This window comes from Zonotrichia leucophrys, chromosome 2 (genome assembly GCF_028769735.1).
Source record: "Zonotrichia leucophrys gambelii isolate GWCS_2022_RI chromosome 2, RI_Zleu_2.0, whole genome shotgun sequence".
Classification (NCBI taxonomy): Eukaryota; Metazoa; Chordata; class Aves; order Passeriformes; family Passerellidae; genus Zonotrichia; species Zonotrichia leucophrys.
The window spans coordinates 42557997-42585093 of NC_088171.1; the positions used below are offsets into that span (position 1 = coordinate 42557997).

Genomic DNA, 27097 nt, shown 5'->3' on the forward strand with positions numbered 1-27097 from the left:
CGTCCCATCTCATCCCGTCCCGTCCCGATCCCCGTGCCGGGCCGAGGGGAGCGCGGTCGCAGCCATGTCGCACGGGGCTCGAGTGATCCGCACCGGGGTCAGCAGCGCGGGGCCCGCCGCCCCGCCGCCCGTCACCGTCGCCTCCTCCTCGGCGGGCTCGGACGCGGAGCTCATGGACGGCGGCTATTTCCGCTCCTGCGCCGGCATGCTGAAGGTGGCTCAGATGGTAAGGGGCGAGCGGGGCGGGGGCCGCTGCCGGAGCTCCTCGGGGCCCTCGCAGCCCGCGGGAATCGCGCCCGTCCCGGCCGGACGGCTCCTGTGGCGGCGCGGCCGGAGAGCCCTCAGGCTCCGCGCGGGTTTGGCCCCTCAGCCCTCTGCCAGCAGCACCAAAACCCGCGTTCCTCTGGCAGAGCGTCTGTAGGAAGCTGTCCTTGCCTCCTCCTAACGCAGCAGTGATCCCTTCTGAGCAGACGGACGTGTGCGAGCCCAAAGTGGCAGTGTTAACTTTTTGCTACTAACAGCGGTAGCACCGTGATGCGATGGCACACCGTGCCGTGCAGCGCCTCATTCCTCGCTCATTCCGTAGTGTGGGGAAGCTTTTAGGAGGCAGCGGGGCCAAGTGGCGGTGCCCACAGCGACCTGGTAGAGTTGGGCACCACAGCTGAAGCTGCTGGCTCAGTGCCCTGCCTGCCAGAGACCTCCAGCAGTGACCCAGTGACACGGGGAGGGATGTGTGGCTGAAATTCAGTAGCAGTCGATGGTGGAACGCTGCCAGGATTTTGAGCTGATGCCTTAAGTCAGTGCATGAAATTCAGCTCCATGCAGATGTGGAGAAGATTAACAGATGGATAAGCTCTTTCTCATTTTTATGGGCCATAATTATCTGAGGGGTGATTTGTCAGCTTAATTACGGTTGTGGCAGTGATAATGCCCAGGAAAGAGCATGAAAGACGTCGTGTACGGATACCTCCACACGTACGTTTTCATCCTGCAAAAACTTGTGCCTTGGCAGAGTTTTATCTGGAGTTGTTGCCTTCATCTTTTGTAAGCTCCCAATGCCTTCTTTCCCCCTGCCTGTATTTGTCTGGTCATTTTTTTAAAGTTGTGTAGATTATTAGATTTCTAAGCTGACATTCAAAGTTAGGATTCATTGTGTTCTAAGTTATTGAGGAGTAACATCAAATCCTCAGCTTTCTCTTTCAAAGCTGCCTGGTTTCTTCTAGTTTGTTATTGGCTGTCAGCTGCCCTTAGAAGTGACCCTCAGTAAGAGGAGATGAAGTTGACCATGACTGTTCATGGCTGCCTCTACCTGCTGAGCATCTGCCCTGCCCTCATGAGACCTCGGAGCTGTCCCTCACTATGGATTCTGTGCTGTAGGAACACAAAGAGTTGATGTCTGCTGCCTTCTTCTGTCCTGGGCTCTTCCCAAACCACTGAGTGGATCTGGGGAGTCTTTGCAGGAGACATGTGAGCATGTGTCTACATTGCAGCTGAACCTGTAGCCCTAAAGCAGTAGCCTTGTGCTCTACTGATAAGCTGAAAGTCTATTTGCTTTCACCAGTGTAGAAAGAGTAGATCCTTTTATGGGCTGGAAATAACTCATCCTCTCTGCCCTCCATGCTGCTCTGGTGTCTCTCCAGCTCCGAGGTGTGACTCCTAAAGCTGCCCCAGCATGGGTATTGGTGCTGTAATGTCAGTTTCTGGTGTGCGTATTAAGTGCGTGCATTCTTTACATGCTTGGCATATTTTCATGTGCTGGATGTAAATCTATCTAATTTTATGTAATGCTTCACATACTTTGCATAAAGTCATATTTTATCAATGCTATTCAATCTAAAATTCATCCAAATTTAAGCAATTGGTTTTCTGTGGTGACTTTAACAGAAGTTAAAATAATCTAAATTATCTTTTCTTTGCACTCTTTCAGTTTCACCTTCTTATATTTTTGTGCTTTTCATCTTGCCTGTAAACATCAGTAGGAGTTACCTCAGGTATTCAAGGAACTTTGGGCAAATGAACCTCTTGCAATATCACATATCACAATAGCACTTTCTCAAATAATTCCATAAGAAAACCAAATGTTTGTGCTGTAGCCTGTAGAAATAACCATGATACATTAGCTCTAAATATACTCCTGCACCCAATAAAATAGGGAGAGCTAAATATTTTTGCAGTTCTCTTTTATCTCTTCTCAGACAGTATTTATACCCACAGCTCCATTTGTATGAGCATTCAGTTCTCCTAGTACAAAGTGTTGGCAGTAACTTTTCCTGGTAAAGATTTCTTCCTGCTAAGTCTGTACACATTCCTGCACTAGTGTAGGTGTGGCTGGTGGCTGTAGTGTTACTGAGAAGCAGAGCCCTTATGCTGGCAAAGCAGAAAGGTAAGGTCATTTGTGTTAGATATATATCACATTAAATTGTGTGCTGGGCCTCTGAGTGGTTGTGGTTATGAAGAGGAAATGTTACAAGTTTTGTTTTCTCTTTCTTCCTCGTCCCCGTTACCAAGAAGTAGAGGATGTTGTAGAGAGCAGGAAAGAAACATTTCATCATTTACTGTAACGTTGAGGGCTGTTTGCTGTGCTTGCAAGATAAAAACCCCAACGATTAGATGTATGTGTGAGTGACATGAACCTAATGTATGACAACAACATGCTATGGAAATCATAGGAAGAAAACAGAAGATAGTGTTACAGCTGTTCTGCTGTAAGACAGGACTAAAACTCAGGATTGTTGAAGAGATTGTGCAGCCTGAATTGTTGCTAATTTTGAGTGTTGCTCGTGCTTTCTCTTGAAATTCTGGGTGCTGTGGTGTCTAGCATAGAATGAAATTAAGAGGAAAAAAGTGTTTCTTGCCTGTAAGCCTATGCAAGTTCCTTTACATTTTTTTGCTAGAGAATTTCTTTAACCTTGCAGAATGATTATAGCTTTGAAAAGACAGTGTATTTTATGCATTGTCTTCATGGCCTGGGGAATAGTCTATAAATATGTTGAATATAAAATGGAGGAGAAAACATAGTTATGCAGACTTGTGTATTTTGTGTGGCAGTAAGACAATTTGAAAGCTGCTTTTCCATATGTGAGTGTCACTAACTTTAGTTGTGGCTTTTCAGAATCCAGTGTGAACTGACATTCTGATTTTAACAGGAAATTGTAAAGTATTTCAACATCTAACTTGCTCCAGCTTGTTTAACTTGATGTTGTTAATACAGATTTTGCTTTTTCTTTCCTTTCCTTCTCCTTTTTTTTTTTTTTTTAATATATTTGCTGTTGTGCCAAGACCTCTTAGGGATACATGCAGGATCCCACTGTGGCCACCTTGGTTCTGTAGCAGCAGTGCACTAAGCAAGTGTGTGAGTGGGTGTGTATCAGTGTGCACAATACACTTAGACCAGAGAAACTGACTGGTCTAAGTGTAACAAACTGATTTGAATGACTCAAATTTTCGCCAGCTAGCCAACACTGACACAGGTGGCACTCTCCAGCATTCTGCATGAGCTGTGCTGGTTTGGTTGAGGCACATTTGCTTTGTGTTTGTTTCTTTTTCTTGAAAAAGAAATTCACAAAAGCAAGTTCTGCTTGGTATTCTTTGATAGCTACTGAGTCTTTTAACTTGATCTTCAGAATGAAACATCTTTCTGTCCAAGGAGGTGATTGAAGTAAAACATCTAATTCTGTGCTACTGCTAACTTGTTTTATTGTAAGCCTTTGTAGGAACTGTTGCTAGCCTGGCAAGTTCTCAGTGGATGGGTTCTTGGGAGTTTTTTGAGGTATCCTGTGCCATTAGGGTCAGTGGTATGAATGTGCATTTGTATTGTCACCAGGGTGGCTCAAGTGCCAGCGTTGATAGAGATTGAAACAAGCCTGGTTCCACTGAACCAGACTCAAATGATTGCATTTGTCCTGGAGCCTCATGTGCTTTTTATATTTTTACAGCTGAAGTCTGGAGGATGCCACTGATGCTGTTCTGGATGAGATCCTGCTTCCAGCCCAGCCCCTGTGAGACAGGGGAGCCTGTGTAGGTGTCCCCCTCTCTGAGGCACTCGTAGGAGTGATTGTATCACCTGTGCACAGTGTCTGGGGCAGAGCTTTGCAGGGGTGTGCCCATACAGAATGAAGAGAGAAAATTGAAGAGCTGAGAGCTCGCATGTAGGAGAGCCATCATGGCACAGCACATGCTTGTGTAGGTTTTCAGGCTTCTCAAACTGTTGTTGGACCACTCCTTTTTCCTGAGAGGTGCACAGTGACCCATGGCCACCTTTGCCTCTCTTTCACCTCCCCCAGGTTGGGCCAAGCTAACTGTGCTCACAGTTCAGACTGAAGGCCATTGTTCCCACAATGACACCACTGTTACAGCTCTGTCAGAGTAAGCACAGCCTCAGAACACAGGGTGCTTTAAGCTGAAACCAGTGCTGATTCTGTCAGCTCAATGTGAGCCATCAGTTTCTCAAGACAGAGAACAAGAAAATCAAAATTACCTTTGCAAGGCTGAAGAAAAGATTTACAAGCAATTGAAATGTGAAAAAAGGATAAACTCAATAAAAGCTGACTTAACAACGTCATTTTAACTTGTTAAAAATGCTAAAGCAATAGCTAAAGCTTTTCTGCAGAGCATCTATTTAATTTCCAAAGTATGCCTTGACAATAGCATGACATACTTGACAAGTGAATGGCCAACAAGACAGTCTGTAATTCTGAGCAACTTTGAAGTGTGCTGAAACCTCTCTGGGTTATTTGTATACTAACATATAGTTGCATAATAGCATTCAAGAGAATATTCATTCATCCAACACTGAAGGCTAGAGAATGCTGGCAGTGAGGCTGCTGTAGCTAAGCTCCATTTCTGAATGTGTTTCCAAATTTACTGAAGAGCTATATTCAGAAGAATTTAAAATATGAAAAGAAAGCAAAATCTGTTAGTGCAAGAAAACAATTTCTGATTAAAATCATTGATGCAAGAAAAAGAAATTCACAAAAGCAAGTGATGCTTGGAATTATCTAAGAGCTACTCAGTCTTTTAACTTGCTCTTCAGACTGAAACATCTCTCTGTCCAAGGAGGTGATTGAAGTAAAACATCTAATTCTATGCAGCAGTGTGTCAGTGACATGATTTTGCCTTTATTCTAATAAAGCTGTTCAGTCAGAAGAGAGGCATTCTGGTGATATGCAGAGGTGCTGAAATTGTAAACCTGTCTGTGAGTCCTGTATAGACTGTGCTTTCTGGGGGATTGTGGAAAATCACCCCAAAAATGTGCAAGATAAACCACTGGCTAAGCAATGAGATGCATTTTCTGAGGCCAAGGTCAGAGCTGTTGTAGCTGCTCATTATTTTTGTTGTTCTGCTGGAAACTGCAGTAAAAGCACCTTGCTGGGCATGCTGAACAAAGAGATAGAAAAAAACTATCTGAGTCTTAGATGGCTCCAAACTAAGCTGGAGCACTCGAGTAAGGAATGTCCAAGCTTAGTAATTAAGCCCAGCAGGATTGGGAGGTGCTGTTATTTCCCCTCTGAGGACACAAAGCTGCCTGCCTGTCCTGCCTCAGCCAGTGGTGTTTTTAACGTGCTGCTGCTCTGCGTAGCCATTTTTTCTCTCCAGGTGTTTGCGTAAGAGCTGGAAGCAAACACTGTGTTCTCTGCATGCCAACCAAGGAGTGCTTGCTGGGAGCCTGACACACTTGTGTTTGATGATGTGAAATTCCACAAGCAACACCATTTTAAGGAGTTTCCCCCTTCTGTCTTGTCTCCATGCAGCTGTTCTCAGCTGTAGTGGTGTAGGTATCCACCAGGTTACACAGTACCAGGGAACTAATGGAGCTTCACTTCAGCTCTCTGGTTTTCTTTTTCCATAAGTGTTTTTAGGGAACAGTGCACCCACAGAGGCTGCTGTGGGCAAGAAGAGGTGTCTGGCATGGAAGGGCAGGAAATACATGAGCTTGAAGTGGTTCCATGTGTTTCAAACCACAAACTGAGAATGTAGTCCTTTTGCTTTTTCTCTTGGGCAGGAGAAGGTTTTGTACCATCTGTTTTGATTTCTATCTGCCTCTTTCAGGAAAAAAAGAAAAGAAACTTGTAGTTTTTCTGATGTCAAAGCTGCTCTAGAAAGCTCAAAAATCAACTCCAAGGCAATTATAGTCATTACTAAACACTAGGATATCTCTGCTCTGAATGTGTCAGTGAATGTTTTATTTTTTACTTACTAAAAGAGGCTTTCTAAAAGCTCAAAGTTGGAGCCATCTTTTATTGCTTATTTGGTGCATCCATTTGGATTTGTTGCAATCCATTCATTAGCAATCTCTTGTGCATGTAGAGGTGATTGTTTCTGTAGAGGTGATTGAACAGGGGTCAACAAATAACATTTTCTGAAATAACAAAAAAAGGGAAATGAAGCATAGGAATTTACCACATCACCTGAGATGTGTTTAGTGTGCCTGAACGAGCAGAGTGAATTATTGGCAGTGGTTTCTTAGCACATTTGTTTTATGGAAAGTTAAATTTTAAGGTGGTGTTTAAAAATCTTAGGTCACATGGTGTCTGTGGATAATAAGATGTGGTGAAAAATGTGGATTCTTACTGCTCTGTGACTTTCTTTTAAGATGTGCAAGAGTAGTGTGTTCCCTGTCCTCACTTTGTTTGGATTTGGTGTACCTTTGAGCATCCTCCTCTCCTGCCACAAGGTGACAGACCCCACTGAATCCCTTGTTTACAAGCTCAGTCTCCTCTGCCCAGAGCCTGTACATGACACAGAGCACCTTGCCAAGCATCCTTCACTGGGCTCCAGGGCTGCAGGGGCTGGGACCATTTGTTGTGTCTCACTGGGATCCAGCAGAAGCCATCAGTGAGAGAGAGAAGCACACCTGACCCTGAGGCTCTGGTACCTGCTCTGCATTAGTGGGGTGTTGTTCCCCAAAGCCAGACAGTGTTTCCTATGAGTAAGTGTTTCCTCTGCTGCCCTCCCTGGGGAGTCCCTGTGAGGTGCTCACTCAGTCCTGTGGCTGAGCTGTCCCCTTTGTGCTATTGTCATATCGTGTGTGCTGTGGTCTTGTCCTCCTATTTTGTGGTCATATGTAAAGTATGCAGCAGCCAGAAATTGCTGTTTTCTGTACACAGAGCTCAGACTCTGAAGTTGCTGTGATTTCCCTTCACCCACCTGTAAGCTTCCTCTCCTTTGTGTAACTGAGATTCCTGAAGGGGTCATTGTGGCTGAAACAACTCCCTGGCCTGTGATGATGGTCATCTGATGAATGTAATGGCAAGGACAGATGTGCCTGACTGGTCAACACTAGCTGTCTGCAGCTTTCAGAGCCAAAACAAACCTGGCTGCTGTTCCTGCAACAATAGCAGCAGCTGCAATGCTTAGGGCTTCCTCTTCTGCTCACAGCTTCCCTTAAGGAAAATGGAAGTGTGGTGATGACAAAATTAAAAAGCTGCTTCAGGGGGAATTTTCTCATAATATTTTTGGCAGTTTGATGTTTTGTTTCTGTTTTTTAAGGGTACCACTAATGAGTTCAAGACACAAGTGCTGACAGCTGGGCAAAAAGTATGCTGTTAACGTGAGATGACCATCAGCAGCTGCAGAACTGCAGACTGACTTGGCCTATTTTCCTCGAGTCTGTAATCATGCTCTGCAAGAGCTCTTTTCTTTGTTTGGGAAAAGCACAGTCCCCACTTGCTGCTTCTCACCTGCTGGCTTGTTGAGCCTTTTGGCAATTGCTTGAGTATCCAACTTCCCGGCAGACACAGGAGTGCTGTCCCAGCCTGTTGGAGAGGCCTGTCAGTCTCCAGGCACTCACTGAGAGCTGCCAGCTGCAGCAGTGCCACAGGGAATCTCATCTATTCCCATTTTCCCCCCTCTTTCAGTGCCCTTCGCTTCTCTGGCACCTTGCTAAGCATGGAGTACTCACATTTAGAAAAGGTTGTTCTGTGGTGTGCAAAGACCCGCCCTGACCCAGCAGCCAGGCTGTGATGATGCCAGTTCATCTGTGCATTGTCTTGATGTTTTCTGGAGCTCTCACCTGTGTTTTCCTGATGAAAATCATGATATACCAGCGCAGCTAACAAGGTGGACTGGGTGATGTAAATGAGTCCTCTTATTCAAGGAGACCTCCTCAAGGATCCTGTTTCCATGGCTTAGCAAAGCCCTTGCTGGAGATGATAGATAACAACTTTTTAACTGCTGTCTGTGACTGCCAGATGTCAGTGTGGTGATCTCTGAGGCAGGGAGAGATATGGCAGGTGTCAACTGAAGATCTGATTCAGTCAAGCACTAAATGCCTCACTCAGACAGCGAGAAGGGGCTGTGTTGTGAGCAGCATCTCTACGGGGGAGTGATGAGCAGATTGCTCGCTCAGGGTTGGCAGGCAGAGGCATGAGGCATCACTGAGCCCTTCACATGGTATCCCTTGATCTCAGCAACAACTTCCAGCAAGATGAGATTGCTGTTTGTTTTTTCATGCATCTAATTTGATAGCTTAGCTAGAATGATTGTTGCCCTGGGGTACTGGTTTTTGTGTTGTATGTTCCTATCTTAGTTTTAACTGGCTCTGTGCTGCTAGATACGTGTTGGATGTCCAGAACATGGTGGAAACTTTGCTGCCTGTAAACATACACAATGTACCCTGGGCTTCTAGCAGCCAGGCTTGGTTGGCCAGCCAACAAGGGCTCCTTCTCTGCAGGTGGTATTGCCATGCACAATTGGTGGATCCATTTTTAGACAGCCATGAAATTTATCTTCAACATCTCTATAGCTCACGAGTATGGATTAAGCTCTTTCTATATTGTGTATCACTGGCAATGTGGGACTTCACTTTGGGACTTTTTAATGGGCCAGCAATACAAACAAGCCAAACAATCCATCTGAGAATGGTTCAGAGCGGTGGTCTCAGAGGTGCCTGGTTCCTGCAAGCAGTTTATCTTCCCAGTCAGCTAGAAGGAGGTATGGCAGGTGAGGTGGGCAGCCTCCTGCAGTGCTTCTCCACTTACACAAACCTACTCACACTGGGGACTGTCTCCTCCTGGCCTTCTGTCTGACTCTCAGCTTTACCAGATGGACAGAACGGCTGATGTGGCTCTCCAGGAGGATCTAGATGGTGGAGGTGCTTGACTTGCAGAAGACAGGAGTATCAATCATAGCTTGCTGTGCAGTTCTTGAATCTGGAGAGATTTGGTTATACTAATTCCCCTCATTTTTGGCTGCTACCACCAGATACTCCACTTTCTCCTCGGGGAGTCTGGAGATTCAAGTGCCTTACAATGTTTTTACTTCCTGTAGTCTTTTGAGATGATTTAGAGATTCTCCCTACTACGCAAGAGAGATAATCTTCTGCAGTGGGGTGAGCCACAGCAGCAGCCACGGGCTTATGTGGTTTTTTGCAGCAATAAGGTTGCCTGCACAGAGGCAACCTTAATAATCCCTTATTAATAAATAAACAAGCTACAAAGTGCAGGGTTCTCCTGGTCCACAGTAATATTTCCATTTGTTGCAGGTGGCACTTCTTTGAAAGTTAGAGGGAAAGCAGCTGTGTTTCCCAGAGCTAGAACCTTGCTAGGGCATTTGCTGTATTAAAATTTCTGTTCCTGTCCTTTGCAGACATGCTAGCAGTCAGCTGTGCCGTTAATAGTGTTTTGCAGTGGATTTTATGTGTTTGGGGAATTGTTTGTAACTTGCATTATGCCACTTGTGCAATGTTACTGAGTTGCTGCAATACTTTGAGGGTCATGTGTGCAGCTTTTACATAGATTGGAAAAACTTACTGAAAGTGCTTTCACAGGTGGAATGTTTTAAATTTAAGTAGATTTTTAAAGAAATTGGAGAGAAGAAGAAATAAAATTATGAGGTGGGTAACAAGCTTTTATTTTTTTCACTAATTCACTGACTGATGGGAATATATCATATTGCTTGCCATGGAACTATGAAGTCCTCAGCTTTCAGTAAATAACATGCAGGATTGTGTGGTGCCTTTCAGTGTGTGCAGGCAGCTGTGGGATTGAGGCAGGGAGCTGGTTCAGCTGCCAGGGGTGGGATTGAAGTCCTGCATGCCCTGTGATCAGTGGCAGGCAGGGCTTAATTGCAGCTAGTCATTGCAAAGAATTGCCTTTTTAATGATCATGGCTGACACCCTGCTTCAAGGGCCCTTTAATAATGTCCTTCATATGCTGGCTCTGGGATTACCCCACATCCTTTTCCACCGCTGAGGCCTGGGCCTGAGCAGATAGATAACTTCTTATTAATAGATACAGAGCACCCCTCGCTTGTACTTAGGATTGTCCTCTTATCTGTGTTGTAGAGGGTCTGAATAAGATTATTTTGCCTTTTCTCACCCTCCCACCGTTTTTATCTTCAATAAATAGCCTGTGGATGGTGGTGCACAAGAGAAGTGACTTATCAGAGGCCAGGCAGCCTCCTTATTTTAGCAAAGCAGCCAGACAAGAAGGAAATCTGCCCAGACGCAGGGGCTGAGAGATGATTGTGCAACCAAAGACTGACTGCTTCACAGAACCATGCACTTGCAGGCAGCTGATTTCATCTGCCATTAATGAAGTTTCAAATGGACTGTGCCTTCTATCTTCTTTTTCTGGTGGGGGTTTACAGCTCACATTTCCAACACTGCCCTGGGAGAAGGAAATCTCGTTTACAGCAGCAGTCAACATTGCTGCTTAAATTAGCTGGACCAGTCTTGCCTGAGCTGCAGTTGTAACCTTGGTCTGTGCTTTGCTCATCTTTCTGATTTGGGAAGCTGTTAAAAAATTATTTTACTCCATCTAGAAGTATGAACTTAATAATATGTGGGTGTTGCTTCACTGTGTTGAGGTGTAACATTTGGAAATGTCCAGCTGTAATCAGTGACATTTCTCCAGGGCACAGTTATCCTGATTGGCTCTCATAGGGATGGAAAATTCCATCTACTATCTTGGCTGGTGTCACAAGCTGGAAACTTTGACTTTTTTTCGTTCAAATACAAAAAGCATTTAGCTCTTATATTAAAAAAATGTTGTGATGAAACTGCATGAGTCAGTGCTGTCCCTTGCTCCAAATTTGCAGACACACTTTCTGTACAATTGCTTGCATTAAAACTTGGGTAGGTTTTAACATAGTGGAAATCAAACAGGTTTTATCAATTTTATAAATAGTTCTCAGGGTCCTCTTTTTTTCAGATTCAGGAGGGACATTAAAGCAGTACAAAGGTTCATCAGTCCTCCAGCGAGTACAATGGATGAAAAAGAAAACCACTTTCAGATCTTACCAATAGGAAACTGGTGAGGCAGAGCTGCTGCCTGCAGTGTTTGTGCAGGTGTAGCACTATGCTGAATCCTGTCCCCTGACACTTCTCCCCTGAATGGTGCTAATTTTTGGTTAGCTAATTTCAATATGTGCCCTGATGCAAGAGAGTGGGCAAGATGGTTAGGAAACATTAAAAGAGGGAATTGGGGTGCATTGTCATGTGTAGAGGGAGATTTGGATGGGAAAGAATGAGAAATACAAAAGGAGAAGAAATATGGAGTGTAATGGAGGGAAAGAAGAGGAAAGGGGAATACGGAGCAGAAAAAAAAAGGAAAGGAAACACCAGAGACAAAATGTCTCTTCTTATGGGAGGATATGGTAGAGGGGAAAAGTCAAGGAAAAAAATACTCTGAGAAACATGAGGATGTGGTTATACATTGCATGGCAAAGTAATTAAATGAAAAGATAACACAGAGCTGGGTGGATTATACACGAGAATGTGTATGTCCTGGTACTATGGTAAAACTTTGAGATAAGAGTTATAATGTTCCTCTGTTACTGGGCACCTTGAGGCAATTTTGCTTCATATTAATGTTATCTTTCCTCCTGCAGTTAGGTTGGCATTTCACATCTTATTTCTATATAGAGAAAGAAAATTATTATCCAGAGCTTAAAGTTACATGGTCAGATAGCAGTTTCAGCCTGGCAATTCAGTACATCATCTTGGGATTTGTAAAAAACCATAGTCTGTGTGTTTCTGCAATGAAGTTTTTTAATATTGTTCTTTGTACTACCACAGAAGATAGAAATCCAGATAAGGGGTAGGCCACATGCAGTGAGTTAACCACATAGCCAGCAGCCAAACAGCCAGCCAGCCTCTCATTCACTGCCCTCCCCTGCAGGATGGGGAGAAAATAGAAGGAAGGCAAAAAGACCCATGGATCCAGATAATGGCAGTTTTATAAGGAAAGCAAAAGCTGAGCACACAAGCAAAGCTGTAAATTCTTCCATGACTCTGTTCAGGGCCAGGCTGGGTAGGTGCTCTAGCTGAAGGTGCCTCTGCCCATGGCAGGAGGCTGGGAACAGAAGGTCTTTAAGGTTCCTTCCAGCCCAAAACATCCTGTGATTCCATACATATTGGTTGCTTGGGAAGAGAAATGCCATAACCTAAAATATTCCTCCTGAAACCTGCTTGCCTTGAGCTTTTATCACTGAACACATCATATGGGCTGGAAAATCCCATTGCTCAGCTGGAGCCAGCTGGCACTGCCAATGTCTTGCCCACTTGTGAGCGTGCTTTGGGGTGAGGGGAGGGAAGGAGAAGCAGGAAGCCTTGCTGCTGTGTGAGCCCAGTTCAGCAGGAAGCACTGATAGGTTATCAGCAGAACCACCTTTCTGTGGCTTTAACCACAGAAGGGGCAGCCCCTGTGAGCTGCTGTGAAGGCAGCTGGTGACACACCCACAGCAGGGCATCACTGCTGTGCAGGGGCTGCCACAGTGGGAACGGGCAGCCTGTGCTCCACTGGCAGAGTGGTGAAAGAGCTGCTGCACAGGGGTGGCTGAGAATGTGCAGCTCTGAACTGTCAGGGATGGTCAAGAGGATGAGCACTAAAGTAGTCCTAGCAATAAAGATCCAAAACCAGTTTATTTGCAATGACTTGTGCATAGTGTGCTTTCTGAATCACTGCTCACAGTTGGTTTTAAGTAATAAGTGACAGACAGGAAGTAAATACTGATTTCCATTTTACAGTGAGCTAGTATTCTCATTTTTGTTTATGTTGTGTGCTGAGCTAGCAAGTCAAAGCAACTCTCAGAAAGTGAACCTTTTCCTCCTTTTGCTTGCTGTGTGGCTTCCTCCTTGGATGATTTTCACACCTGCTTGTCTGTTACATCTGTTGATTGTCCATTTGGGCTTTTGGGCTTTTTGGAGAGGGAAGCAGGGAGGAAAAGGATATGGGTATTTTGGTATGGCTTTGGGGGGGTTTTGTCTTGTCTTTTTTTGTTTCTTTGCTTGTTGGGGTATTTTTAGTGAGCATCTATTTTCATTCACTCTGTAAAGGAAAACAGCCATCTTGCCCTAGACATTTATTAGCAGTCCTCAAAATTTTTGCTTTTATTTTACATGTCTGAAGTGTTTCGAAGGAGAAGAAGTTTAGCACAATGCATGTGAAGTCTTTATTAGTCCTCATTTGGTGACTGGAGGAGCTGAATTGGGGAAACACATGATTTACTGAAGTTCAGACAGAAATGGGGTTACAAAACTGGAGTCAGGATTCAAGAGTCAGTGACTTACAATTTCTCCCTTGTTGTGTCAGTGGAAATGGGCCTCTCATCCTCAGAACATTAGGCTTTCCTTTAAGAGTATGTTCTTGTCAGTTTTGGAGATCATGTGGGATTTATGTTTGTGCAGGTAGCTGTGTCTGTGGAAAATTTAGTTCTCTCCAGACGTTACAGAGGAATTAGGTATTGGCAATAAAGCCAGAGCTTTATTTATGACATCCATTATAGCAGGACAGTAGAAAAAGATCATACAAAGCACTTGCACAGATTGATTCCTGGGTTATAAAATTGTTCTGTGGTCAGATAAACTACAATCATCTACCACATGAGCAAAAAATGCTTTGTGGTACCAGTAGGTACATGTGGAGCAAAACAAGTCCTTTCTTTTGTTATCCTCAGGACACTAGTGAAGAAAATTGTAATCTCTGGGCTGGTGGGCATGCACTCCTGCCTGCCCCTTCCTTGGAGCAGGTGGTTCTCTGTTAATTTTTTGAACTTTCTGGCTTGGCCTGGGCTTTTCCCTCTGTGCTGGTGCACTCCAGCACCGAGTGTTGGTGCAGGAGAGCCCAGCCCATCAGTCCTGAGGGCAGGCAGCTCTTGGGCAGTGTTGCTGGTGGCCTCTGGGGCCAGTGACAGGACGGGGAGCCACAGGAACAGCCAGGCAGCAGAGGGGCTGAGGGTTGTGTGGCTGGCTCTGGGTCTGAGCATCATGCCCAGCCCTCTCCCATGTGGACAGGGGCTTTGGAGCCAAGCTTGCTCTGTAACCTAATTGCAGGACTGCAGCCATCCAAGAGTGAGCATGGGGAGTTGGAGGTGGAATTCAAATCATCTAAAATGAGGAGTACAGCAGCATCTGGGCCTAATGCCATGGGGCTTTTCTCCAGTATGCACTTGCCTTTGGATAATTGGAAGTTGGATCTTCCTTCTATATATAATTTCTTCTTCATATGAAGGCATGATTCCTTTCATTAAGAAAGTGTTGAATTTTCCTACAGTGGAAGATTCATTTCCTTGAAGTCTTGATACACATTTTCTCGTTTTTTTACTGAGTGTAATAATGACCAGTAGACTCCAGATGCTCATTCTTTGTCAGGGACAAGAAGAAACAAGGAGGAAACCAGCTGATTTTTAAAAAGAAGCAGCATTTCCAGCACTTCCAGAGGCATTTTATAGCACAGGGGAGGAGAATGTATCCCTCTTGTCCAGTCCTTTCCTATCTTCTCTAGCCTGAGAAATGCAAAAGGAAGCTGTGCCATTCTGAACAGATTGAAGTAATATCTATGGGTTGGAAGGAAGATCCAGGGAATTACAAGTTTGAATGTCAGCTTCACCTCAGTCCCTTGGGAGGTGATGAGGAAAATCCTCTTAGAAAGCATTTCCAAACACATGAAGGACAAGAAGGTGATCAGGAGTAGTCAACATGGATTTACAAAGGGGAAATGATGCTTGACCAGCCTTGCTGCTTTTTTAATGAGGTGACAAGCTCGGTGGACTGGGGAACAGTGATGGATGTGGTTTACCTTGATCTTGGTAAGGTTCTGGTCTCCCATAACATCTTCACAGACAAGCTGACAAACTGGGTATGGGTGAAATAAGTGGGCAGTGAGATGGATTTAAAACTGAGCAACCCAGCCCAGAGGGTTGTGATCAGTGGTACAAGGTCCAGTTGGAGGCCAGTCACTAGTGGTGTACCTCAGGGGTCCACACTGGGACTGGCAGTTCCACATCTTCATTAGTGACCTGGATGATGATGCAGAGTGCACTCCTAGAAAGTTTTAGGTGATGAAAAACCTGGGAGGAGTGGCTGATGAGCCAGGGGGTTGTGCTGCCATAGAGAGAGAGAACATGGCAGTCTGCAAGGAGTCTCATCAAGCTCCACACAGAGAAATGCCAAGTCCTGTATCTGGAAATGTTTGAGGGTAAGCCCCTGCACCAGTACAGGCTGCAGGTTGGAAAGCAGTTCTCCAGAGAAGACCTTGGGGTCTTGGGGCACAGCACAATGACCATGAGCCAGCCATGTGCTTTTGTGGTGACAGTGGCCAACAGCTTCCTGGGCTGCTTTAGGAAGGAGACCACATCAGGAAAGAAAGAATTGTGTTTCATTTTTTTTGTAGATCTGAGTTAATTTCCAATACAAATGGGGTTTAGCTTGTGAAGGTATGTCAGTGCCATTCAAGAGGCAGATTGTGAGGATGTGGTTACCTCATCTTCAGCTCCAAGTAGGGAAGAGAATGCAGGTTCTGTAAAAGTCTTGCAGGCTCTATTATGTCTTTTCTGTCTGTAAGTGCTGACTGCCTTTAATTCACATTGCCTTGACTGCAAGATAGTTCCTGATCTATACCAGTGTCCCTAAACATTCTTCATGACTCATTTCGAATGTCTGGTCCAAAGGAGAGTCAAGAAGTGGGTTCATTTAAGCTGATTGACTTCTGTGAAACAGAGTAAATGTGGAACTTTATTTAAATCCAGAAATCCCTCCTTGGGGTAGATTAATGCATATGGTCTTTATTTTGTTCTCAGAAACCAGAAAGCACTTAAATAATAGTACCTGCAATGTGTCCCTCACCCCTTTTGTAGTGCAGGTCTGGAGCCCAGGTGTATATTGTGAAGCACACTGAAATCTTCTCATGAGACTGCCCATCACTTGACCTGTACTTGTGCTCACCCTGGCTTGCTGGCTATGGGTTATTACATCTGTACTGCTGTCATGACCTGTGAAGTGCTATATTGAAATGGAAATAGCGGTGCCCGGGGTTTTTTGATTTTTTTTTTTTTTTTTTTTTTTTTTTTTTGTGCCTCCAGTTTTTATTTTCAGGGTGTATAAACCTGCTCCCCTGAGCACAGATGCATAAAGAACACTCATAGCATTTGATCACTTCAGTGCTTTGCCATTCCTTTCTCTCTCTCTCTGTGCCTCCGACTGACTTCTGAGATAATGTTCAACTGTATCCCAGACAGTTACATATTTATCACTTTATCACTCAGTTCTCTGGAACCAGAATCCCAGGGGGAAAAAGGTACAGTCATCCCCTGGTATATCATGATAAACCAGTATCTGGTGAAGGAACTTCAATATTTGTCCGTTTCAAAGAAAAGTGATATTGGGTGGCTCTCTTACTTGTATTTGTTAGCTTTCTTTTTTTAACAGGTGAGTTTTAAACTCTATCTGCAGGCAATATAGTGTGGCAGATAGGGTACAGCTTTATAAAAAATTGTTGAGAGGTCCCCTTTGCACCTATCTGTGAAACAGAATCACATGCCTGTGAACTGAGGACGCTCTTTAGAAATCTCATGTTGCAAGATTTATGCTAAGGAAGTAAATCTTTGAAAGAAATATCTCTTGCCATGCAGTGCTTTCTTCCTGTGTGTGTGCTGAGGCACATCTAAATTTTAAAAAGGGAGAATCTTTACTAATTGGATTTGGAGTTGATTTAGTTATGAAGAACTGTTGAAATGGAAAGCATGTTTGTTCAAATCCACAGTTCTACCCTGTCAGGAGTTGAGCTGATTCTTCATTGGTACCATGTATCTCCTTATTTCCGAGGATGTACTTTCTGCCCTTGGATGACTCACATTCTTCTTTATGCTTCTCAATTTCTTTATACCTTTTAACTGAAAAGAAAAATACTGCTATGCTTCCATGAAATTGAAAGAGCTGGGTCTAGCTTAAACTAATGTTTTTTTCCCCACTGCTTTTTATTATTTGGATGGTGGTTGTACTTCAAGAGTCCAGTCCTCCTCCTTATCCTTTGTACATTGAAAAAAAAACTGCTAAAGTTAATTGTTCATGCATGAAATGAGCCAGTGAGCAGATTTAATATTTCTGTGAATTAACATTTCCTTCTTGATTTTTACCATGTAAAACCTGGGAACTGATTATTGTGAAGACACCTAAATAAGGGAAACTTCTTCTAGCCTTTAGTGGTTAGAGAATGTTGTCCTCATCCCATCTTTATCCAAGAGTAAGGCTCAGTGCTTGCTGTGACTTGTTGTTGAGTCTTCCTACAGAATAAAATTTCATTAAATTTAGTTTTAAATTATGGAAATAATAGCTGTGCCTTGCATCACTTAGAGTGTGCTCCTAGCTTATAGGGTAAATTATCTCCTTCTGATTGTTCAGGTTAAGTTATTTTTATTAATATTTAAGTTATTATTATTCAGTGGCTAAGTCAGATGACTCTGCTTAACTGACATTAAGATTCAGAGAGCAGGGCTCACTTACAGGGGTAATATCAGCTCCTTGGACTGCCACAGTAAAAATAATGGATCTGGACCAGCTCTGACAACAGCTTAGCCACTTGTGTGGGAAGGAATCCTGAGCACTGACTTTTTTCTCTGGAGCCACGGTAGTTCCCTGTCAAGACATTGATGTGGCTGTTTGGATGGAATTTGGTTTGGTGAAGGTCCTTGAGAAGTTTGTACATACAGACCTTTTGGTTGCCCTTGTACACGTGTATGTTTATCCTGTCCACTCAGAACTGAGCAGGTGAAACCTGGCTAACACTTAGGGAGAATCTAAGCTATGTTGTTTGGGCGTTGTGGTTGGGTTTTTTTCTCTTTTAATCTTAAGGGAATTATTCTGATAATGAATGCAGTTGGTTAGGAGTTTGGAAGATGAGTGTGCAGGAAAGAATGGCGCAGTCTTGAAGTGCTGGCTTCCTCAGATACTTTTTTAATGTCCAGGAGAAACACTTAAAATGTGAATCATTACAGCTTCTGGCTGACTTTTGACGAACTAAAAATTACAGTGGCTGAAAGCAAGCATTGACTGAGTCTGTAATAAAAAAATATTTTAGTATATTCTTGGTAGAATTATTTTGATCACCCAGGTTAGCCAGGCTGGTGGAAGCAGCAAGATTAGTAAAATAAACTAGTAGCTTTAGATTAAAGAAAAAAGCTTTTGTCCTTAGCAAGCATACAGCTGTAAGAAGTTGTACAATAATGCTTTATAGTTTTATGTGGCAGTGTTAACTTATAAAAGTTTTGGGGCTGAGGTGAATTAAATCAGTTCCTCCAAATGTTTGTATTATTTACTCTGATACTGCCTTACAGTCCACTAACACTTCTGCTCTGTAGGTGGCAGAAAAGGAAGAGTAAAACTGTTAGCTCAGGTCTCCTGATTGTGTGTGTGAGAAATGTCACAAATGAAAGTGAAAGGTGTGTTCATGGACACCTCCATTTTCACGGCTTTCAGTGGACTCCTGAAAGTCTCTGGGCTTCAGATGCTTCAGTCACTGGTGCAACTCCAGGCATCCAGTTCCATTTCTCTATTTGACATCCTTTCTGTTGTACATAGAGACATCTTCAAGCTGAAGCAGCTGAAACTGCTGCTTTCCTTCTGGCCATTGCCCCTTTCACCAGGGAGTTGCTTCAGCTCATTTATCGGCTAATTATAAAACCTTATTATCATGCTTGTCCATTTTGTTGGGACCACCCCATTTACATTAGATATTTGTCTTTTGTTTCTAAGTGTCATTTTGTTGTGCTTAAAATCATCTCCACAACCCTCTGAGCACCAAAGTGAACACCTTGAATGTGCCTTTTGTCTTCCAGATCACGCTGCTGATTGGATTCATCAGTGTAAATAATTCTCCATGGACAGATTACAGTGCATACAGCTTCTTTCAGATTGTCACCATGTGTGACCTGGTTATGATTTTGTTCTTCTACATCATGCACATTTTCAGAGTCTACAGGAAGCTGACTTGTGTTAGCTGGCCGCTCGCGGTAAGCCTGGGCTCCTCTCCTCTCTCCTCTCTCCTCTCTCCTCTCTCCTCTCTCCTCTCTCCTCTCTCCTCTCTCCTCTCTCCTCTCTCCTCTCTCCTCTCTCCTCTCTCCTCTCTCCTCTCTCCTCTCTCCTCTCTCCTCCCCTCTGGGCTGATGGGGCTTTCTCAGTCCATTCCCTTGTGCTGTTTTCCACTCAACTCTCACTCAAAATAGGCTGTCTTTCACTCAATTCTTTTTTGCCTCCTGTGCAAATCCTTTTGTTGCTTGCATTCAGCTCAGCAGATTTTGTAACTGTAAGATTTTCAGCTGATTTGGATTTGATTCTGCCCTCCTTTGCACAGACATAAATCTAGATTTATTATATGGAAGGCAATAATTTCATTAAGAGACAATTGAAAGGAAGCAACTGATCATCAAGCCTTCAGCAGGTGGGTCCTAGCTCAGGTCATTTATAGCAGCTCGGGGATTGCTGAAGTACCAAATCATAGCTTTAGAATTCATGTACTACATCCTGTCCCAAAATAAAGCCTGTGAGTGCTATTTAAATCAAATGTGCCTCTTTCTGGTATGGTTTTAGATAACTTAAACAACAGCAAAAAATAGTAGCCTCAGCCTGATTGCACAGCCTGGCCATTCCTGGGATATCCTGCAGGATGTTCCTGCCTCATTCCTGCGTTTCCTGTACACATCCATCTCTCATATCCTAGCAGAGAAGCCACAGGCAGCAGCAAAAATGTGAGACCTGAACTTCCTCATTAATATTGCTCAGGTCAGCTAACAGAAGAGTTTATCCATTCTAGTGTGGGATGATGGATTTTAACAACCTCTTAGAACATGCCTCCCTTGCATATGTTAGTTCCACTGAAGAAGGGCCAAAGGAGTGGGGAAAGCCAACTGGAGAGATAGAGAGGAATTTTTATACCCAATAAGTGGTTGGGTGGTGGTTCATGGAAACTACGTAAGCAATTTACAGATCTAAGATAACAGTTTGTCCATCCATCCATATATAACCAGAGAGAAAAATTTAATTTTCTTTTTCTTTTTAGCTGAAGAATATGGCTAGATTTTTTTTTCAAATAGTGCCACCACTATTTGTTTCTAAAGGTACTTATTTATCTAGAGATAGTACAGAGGCAGGGATTCAAATAAAGGAGTGAAGTAAGCTAATAAATAACAGTTTTGCAGAGCAGGATTTAATGTGTGCATTGCTGTAACAGGACTATGCTATTTTTGCCTCTGCATGGGCTGCTTCTGGGTTTTTTTTGTTGTGTGTTTAATTATTCCTCAATGTTCTAGAGTTTAAGGCACTGAAGTTTGTGGCTGCTCAGCTTCAGAAAGCTTTATAGGATGTGATGCTTGAACATTGCTGCTCTGTTGCAAAACAAACAACCTCATTTTCAGTCACATTTAAGTATCTTTAGAACAGAAGAGGAAGACGTGAGAGAGTCTGGAAAACTACAGCTAGCATTTGGATGAGTTTCCTGGCAGGATCTTTACATTGCAATCAGGGGTGTGATTTGCAGCCAGTAAAGCTGAAGTGGTTCAAGAGGTTGTTCATTGCTGACACCTTTTAAAGCTTGGAAGTATTTCTCCAGAGGGGCACTCTTCCGGCCCTGCCGGGGTTGCTTCTCCACCTAATGTGGCCTCTGATGACTCTGTTGCAGCTTTGCCCATCCCTTGGATTCCCTAAAGTAGTAGCCTGTGCACAGTGCTTTATTTGATGTCTCTAAAGAGGCAGTGGAATGTCCCATTTGCTGCTGCGTCATGGGCTAGTCAGAGAAGCCTCCTTGTGCATATAATTTATTCTGGCAAATGCAAGGCTTGAGATTTTGATTACCCAAAACAAGTTTATAAATTAGGAAAGTAACTTGTGGTCTCAGTGCCTACTTTACAGGAAAAATCCTCCTCAGCTCTTTTGAACATCTGAGCAGAGTGAAACTGGTAGGGTAGACTGTTCATCTTCTGGGCTTTCCTTGGAAAATTTCCTTTTGGAATTGTATTCCATCTTCTGATTTGAGACAGAATCTCTCCTCTCCTTTCCTTTGTATTTGCTTGGCTCATGCTGATAAAGGAAGCAGATATCCACCTGCCCCACCCCACTATGCACAAAAAACCAAAACAACCCATGTTCAGTGTCCAAACACTTGTACTGGTGTCATAAGCTTTGTGGGGATTCAAAATCGAAATCCACAGATACACCATGCTTGTAACTAGGTAAAATTGACTCCTGGACTGATACTTATCATCTCAGAGAAGAATTTAAATGTGGTGCCTTGGTCCTCTCTCAGAAAACCCCATGGCATCATGTTTTACTGCAGCTGTGCTTTTCATGGCTTCCCTCCCTTCCCTCCCTTCCCTGTGGTTCCCAGTCTCAGCTGATTTAAGTTTTTTGTAAATGCAGCAGTAGATCCAGTGCTTGCTTCCTAAGATTCTCAGAAGTAGGAGCATTTGGTTTCCCACTTATGCCATTTCATATAGGCTAGAGAAATGTGTCCTTAAGGCTCCTTCCTTGCTCCAGAGCCATCTCTTTAGGTAAGGTGCATACTTGGTGCAATGAAGTAATGTACTGAATTGAAAGGATTGCATCCATACCCAGCAAATAAATCCTATTGCAGTCACATTAGTTGACCAAACTGTTGTTTTTGAACAGAAACTGACGTTTGGCATAAAGTCCACTCACAAAGTGAATTGCTGGGTTTTGGTTTTTGTTTTTCTGCTTTGTTTTACTTTGCTTTCCCCCCTCCCCCCCTTTTTGGCTATGTTTTGTCCTCTGGGTTTGAGGGTTTGAGTCATCTCTGCCGACTTACTTTCTTTCTGAGACACATCAAAATGCTTTGTAGATAAGTCTCCCTTCTGATGCATGCTGTGCTTGTCTTTTCAGGAGTTTCTTCATTACTTAATTGGTACAATTCTGCTTCTCATTGGATCGATTGTAGCAGCATCCAAGAGTTACAATATAACTGGACTTGTGGCTGGAGCGGTAAGGCTGTGTTTATTAGGCTTGACACTTTTAAAATTGCAATATATATTAAGTAGGCCATTGGAAATCTATCACTTGTACCTCTGTTTTCTTACAGACTTGCCTGACTTGTGTCTTGGTTGGGTGAACAACCTTCTAGCTCATTTCAGTGAATGTTCTGTAACACAGTGCCAACAAAAATATTTTGTTGGCAGATGCTGGACTCATCACTAATGTTGGTATTTGTCCTGCCAGAGCATTGAAACCAAAGGCTTCTGCTTTAACTCACAGGAACTAATGTGTTTAGGTGAAGAATTAAGACAATTAACTTTTGACAAAAGACTCTTGTAGCAGCTGGAAATTACCTAAAGGATTTCATTCCACTTTTCAGCTTTCAACGCTTCCTGCTCCTGAACAGAGCCCTGTTCAAGATAATTTCTCCTGAGCTAAAACCAGTGAGGCTCTGAGCTGACTTCTGGCAGGTGCTGTCTGCTTCTCTTGGCTGGAAGGCTGTACAGAGAGAGGCATGACTTCCAAGTGTGGGTGACAGTATTTTCACAGCAGCAGGACCTGAAATACAACTCCTCCAGAATAAAGAATTACTTTCAGAAATTTAGTCCTGACAGTGCAAACAGACTAGGAGACCTACCTGACTTGTTTATTTGGCAGACAGCAGGGAAAGACTTGTTTGAATGGGGCAGTAAAAGAGCAGTAATCAGAGGTGCTAGAAACAGTCTTTTCTTTGTTGCAGAATCCTAGTGAGAAGTTCAGAACTTGACATTCCATGCTGCTGTCCAGCTGTTTCTCTCTCCTTGTGCATGACTCTCAGTCTGTCTTTCGGTTTTAACAAGACATAAGCTGCCATTATACTACAGAAACTTCTGGGTTTTTTAGTCTTTTGTCAGAATGGAGTAAAAAAACCCACTATTTTTTGTGTCTGTTAATCCCATAAAATGTGTAGCTGAATATACAAAAGTGTCCATACATGCATGGAATATGTGTCATCTAATGCTCCATAAGTATTTGTGGTTTGTTTGTTTTCTCATCCAGACTTTCGGGTTCCTGGCTACGATACTTTGTGTTATAAGCATGTGGTCATCCTACAAGGTTTCGTGCATCACACAGTCAACAAGTAAGTATCGTGCTTACTAACTGCCTGAATGCTTCCCAAAATGAATATTTATATTGTCTGCCACAGGGCTGTGTCTACCTGGAAGAATCTATTAATGCCCTGGTTGCTGTGACTCAGAATTACCCAAAAAGCAATAATTCCAAATTTTCTGTCATCACAAACATTGTCACAGCTACTGACAGCTGTTAACATATAACTACTGGAGCGAAATAACTTGCTTCTAGCTAATAGTGAACATAGCAGTGCTTTCTTTTCTCCCTTCCCCACCCCTTACCAAAAAGTTTCCAGTGTGTTGCTTAATAAATTGGATGAATTTGTTTGTGGCAACACAAGTGACACTTGTCTTCCTTTTCAAAGATGCATCTGTGTGACTTCATCACCTGTGCAAGACGTCTGCCTTACAAAACAGGATGCCAAAGAGGAGTGTCCACTACTGAGGAGAGAGACATGGGTGTTTTGTTACTAGCCTGGACAAGCTGGTAGCTTTGGAAGATCTACTTGAATTCCTATGCAAAACAATGTTGTGAACCAAAGTTTTTTTGCTCCCCCCACCCAAAGAAGTTTATAATGGAGAATCTGCTTGTTTCAGAGAAAGACAACTTCTATCTCTCAAGCTGGGCTGTGGCTGTTTCCTGCTATTTGCAATAAGTGTTATTTAAAACTCATTTGGACAGTCATTTGGTTCTCCTTTCAGAGGGATGGAAAAATTCCTTCTGATTTCCTCCATCTGTTTACACAAGGGAAATCCTGCAAATTCCTACCTGATTCTTAACTTCCAAGGATTATATGTTTAACAAATGAACAGTTACAAACTAATTCGTGCCTGGATAAGCTGACCCAAGCGTTTGTTAGCTCTTTCTATCAGAACTGTGGACTTCTTCTAACATCAGCTCAGCTAGCATCAAAATTTAAGAACTGCAACTTGAAAACATCATTGCAAGCACTTCTTCCTAGCCCCAACAGTACACGATGAAATCAGGGATTTTCTCCATGAATTTTTAGCAAAGATTATTCTTTAAAAATTCCCTTGACAAATAGAGGAAAATACGCACCCGAGAACATACATTTAATGTTTTATGGGGTCTTTTTTCTCCTTTTCATAGTAAGCCCACTTCTTTAAAAAAATTCTATGCATTTGCTATAAATTATTTGCTTTGTAATCTTAACAGTGTTTATGGAAAGCCCATTGTGAAAGGAGCAATGTGCTTCTTTCTCTCTCTTACATGTGATATTGTCACTTCTCTGCCTCAGCTGGAATCCGTGCTCCTGGGGACTCTGCCCAGAGCCTGGACAGGCAGAACAATTCAGTTTTGTCCAACCTGGTATCATAATGAAATTCTATGTAACTTCAGTGCTGAGACAATGCCTTCTTGGCACCTTTGTCTTTCCTTTTGCAATCCATCTCTGGTGAGCTGGGAATTCTTTGCAGGAAAAAAGGAAGCATGGGCCTCTCTTCCTCTTTGGTGCTTCTCCTATCATGTCTAGCTGTGAAGTAGAACTTGGTTTATTCTGTTGGGATAAGTGCACGATGGTGCAGCAGAAGTTGGGTTTATACAGTTTACCAGGGACAGTCTGAAGAAAAAAGCATTTTCTGGCCTCCTATTTATTTTTCTATTTGTCTGAAATTCTGCATCAATAATGCTAAGTAATTTAATGGTTGTCTCAGAAAACTCTTTTTGTGCCTCATGGCAGGTCAATATATATTGCTATTTGTTGCCACCTTTTTTTTTTCATCCTAATATATGTATCTTTACTTAGAATTTCTTTTTAATTCTGACAACAGAAAATTGACCAGCTGCTAAAATGTCAAAAATTTTGAGTAAGTAAATGAAAATAGATAACTTGAAGAGGTAAGAATCCCCCTCGTCATGGTGCACAGTTTCTGTGATTCTTTTTGCTATTCCCTTTCAAAAGTGTCCTGTTTGAAGCAACACAGAGCAGGAAACAATTCAAAAGGACAAAATTCTGTTTATAGTGGATGAAGGTACATACATTCACTCCAAGATATAGTGCTTCAGTATTAACACAGAGGATTATTCAAATAAACCATATAACAGGCAGGTATATTGTTACTAATTTCATATTGGCGATTATTTTTCTACAGTGTTCAACTTCTGCCCCCTACCTTCAGATGATGTGTTTTATGCTTAGCCAGGGATGAGCCATTTTTTTCTTTTTGACAACCAGAATTGAGCATAGCTCAAAGGCTTTCTGGCAAGAGAGAACAAACATTCTCCTCAGCTGGGAATCCATTGTCAGCAGTGTCAGGGATAGCTCAGCCTTCCTTGTGCTGCCAGCACAGGACCACTCAAATGGCCTTATGTGACAAGAGACTTCATTCTGGGCACTTTGAGTGAAAATACCTGCAGAACAAGGTACTCACACACACACACACACACTCACACACACATATGTGTGTGTATAATTTTTTGCAACAGGGGTGCTTGATCTCCAGTCCTCCTGCCAAGACTGACTTTACAGTTTTTGGAAAGCAGCACTCTGGCTTTAATTTGCACTGATATGACAGATGTTTGAGGATACAACCTCTCCTGTTTTCCTAGAAGAAAAAGGCTGTGCTATTTCTCCTTCACCTCCTGAGGTATGACCTCAGATTGACAGTAGGAACCTTCCCACATTAAGCTTTAAGCCCACTTGGCAGTCCTGTGGCAAGCAGTGTTGTGCTGCAGACAGGGTGAGTGCAGCTGACACCTCAGCCCTGCAGTGGCAATGGGGAGAAGCACCTGCTAAGGACTGGGGCTGGAGCCTGAGCTTGCGCTGCAGAAAATGCTGTTTCCACTTTCTCCTGGAACCATGCTCCCTCTCCTGCCACTATGCTGGCTTTTTTTTCTGCCTCTCACATCACTCTTGTCAGTTGTCACCATATGGAGGAAAAAAAAGTCAAGGGGAATTTCATGCAGTCTAACGACCAAAGAATTTCTGAGCCATGTTCTGTGATCATCCAAAGAATATGTTTTGCTGTAAGTGCACTTGCTTATACTGGATCAAGAGATGTGAGTTACCAGTTCCCTTTTGGCTTTTGTGCCTACTGACAGGGCTAAAATATCCCTGCAGCTTTGGCTGTTGTGACAGCGCTGGGTCCACAGACCCGCCAGATGCTCCTAATCAGGATGCTCTCAAGCTGGAAGACTGACATCTCTGCTGCCAAAGTTTCCTTGCTTTCCCCAAATCCTCCTTGTGAAGCATGTCTACCAAGAAGAGCACAGATTTTCTGTTATCACCAGCTCCACCGGGGGTTGCTGAATGACAGCTCCGTCTGGCAGGGAATTCAACACCTCTCTGCTGTACCTCTGCCAGCAAAAGTGTTTTAAGTCTCCTTCAGTGTCAACCTGGTTCTGAAAGCTCCATCTGTCTGCAACTTTGGCAAATATGGGATTCCAGCTGTTTTAGAAATAAACTCTGTTAGCTTTCTGGGTGATGTGGAGAATCAGACTGTTGTCCTGGTCATTTTTTTCCTTCCTCTACCACAGCAGTGGCTTTCTCTCAGGGGAGTATCAGAATACATCCTGTAACTGGAGGAAGATAGGTAAGAGCCACAGAAAAACCTGCTGTTGTGTTTGGATGTGCTCCAACTATCCCACCCAAAAGTTGTCCATCCTCTTCAGCTCCAAGATGAGTGTAGTTTATCCTTTGAGCTAACACAGAGTTTGAGATTCAGTTTTTACTGAAAAATTAAAGTGTAAATGCTGGGAGAAGAAAATTGGTAGTACAAACTGTTTCATACTGTGAAAAAACCGAAACCTCATGTTTGAGCTCTGGGGATT

The 27097-nt window shown here is 43.2% G+C and overlaps 1 protein-coding gene across 1 annotated transcript; it reads left to right on the forward strand.

Moving 5' to 3' along the window:
* Positions 1 to 26760, forward strand: CMTM7 (CKLF like MARVEL transmembrane domain containing 7). The gene is made up of 5 exons (XM_064704717.1): positions 1 to 226; positions 19051 to 19224; positions 22106 to 22204; positions 23234 to 23315; positions 23673 to 26760. The coding sequence occupies exons 1-5, from the start codon at positions 65 to 67 to the stop codon at positions 23684 to 23686; spliced, it is 531 nt and encodes a 176-aa protein (XP_064560787.1). The 5' UTR covers positions 1 to 64; the 3' UTR covers positions 23687 to 26760.
* The last annotated feature ends 337 nt before the right edge of the window (positions 26761 to 27097 follow it).

What these genes read in the sequence shown, in the direction of transcription:
- CMTM7 (XM_064704717.1), top strand. Translation starts at nt 65, where the DNA reads ATGTCGCACGGGGCTCGAGTGATCCGCACCGGGGTCAGCAGCGCGGGG. An exon ending in TGCTGAAGGTGGCTCAGATG is followed by an intron (nt 227 to 19,050) that starts GTAAGGGGCGAG and finishes TTTGTCTTCCAG; the next exon opens with ATCACGCTGCTGATTGGATT. An exon ending in CTGGACTTGTGGCTGGAGCG is followed by an intron (nt 22,205 to 23,233) that starts GTAAGGCTGTGT and finishes TTTCTCATCCAG; the next exon opens with ACTTTCGGGTTCCTGGCTAC.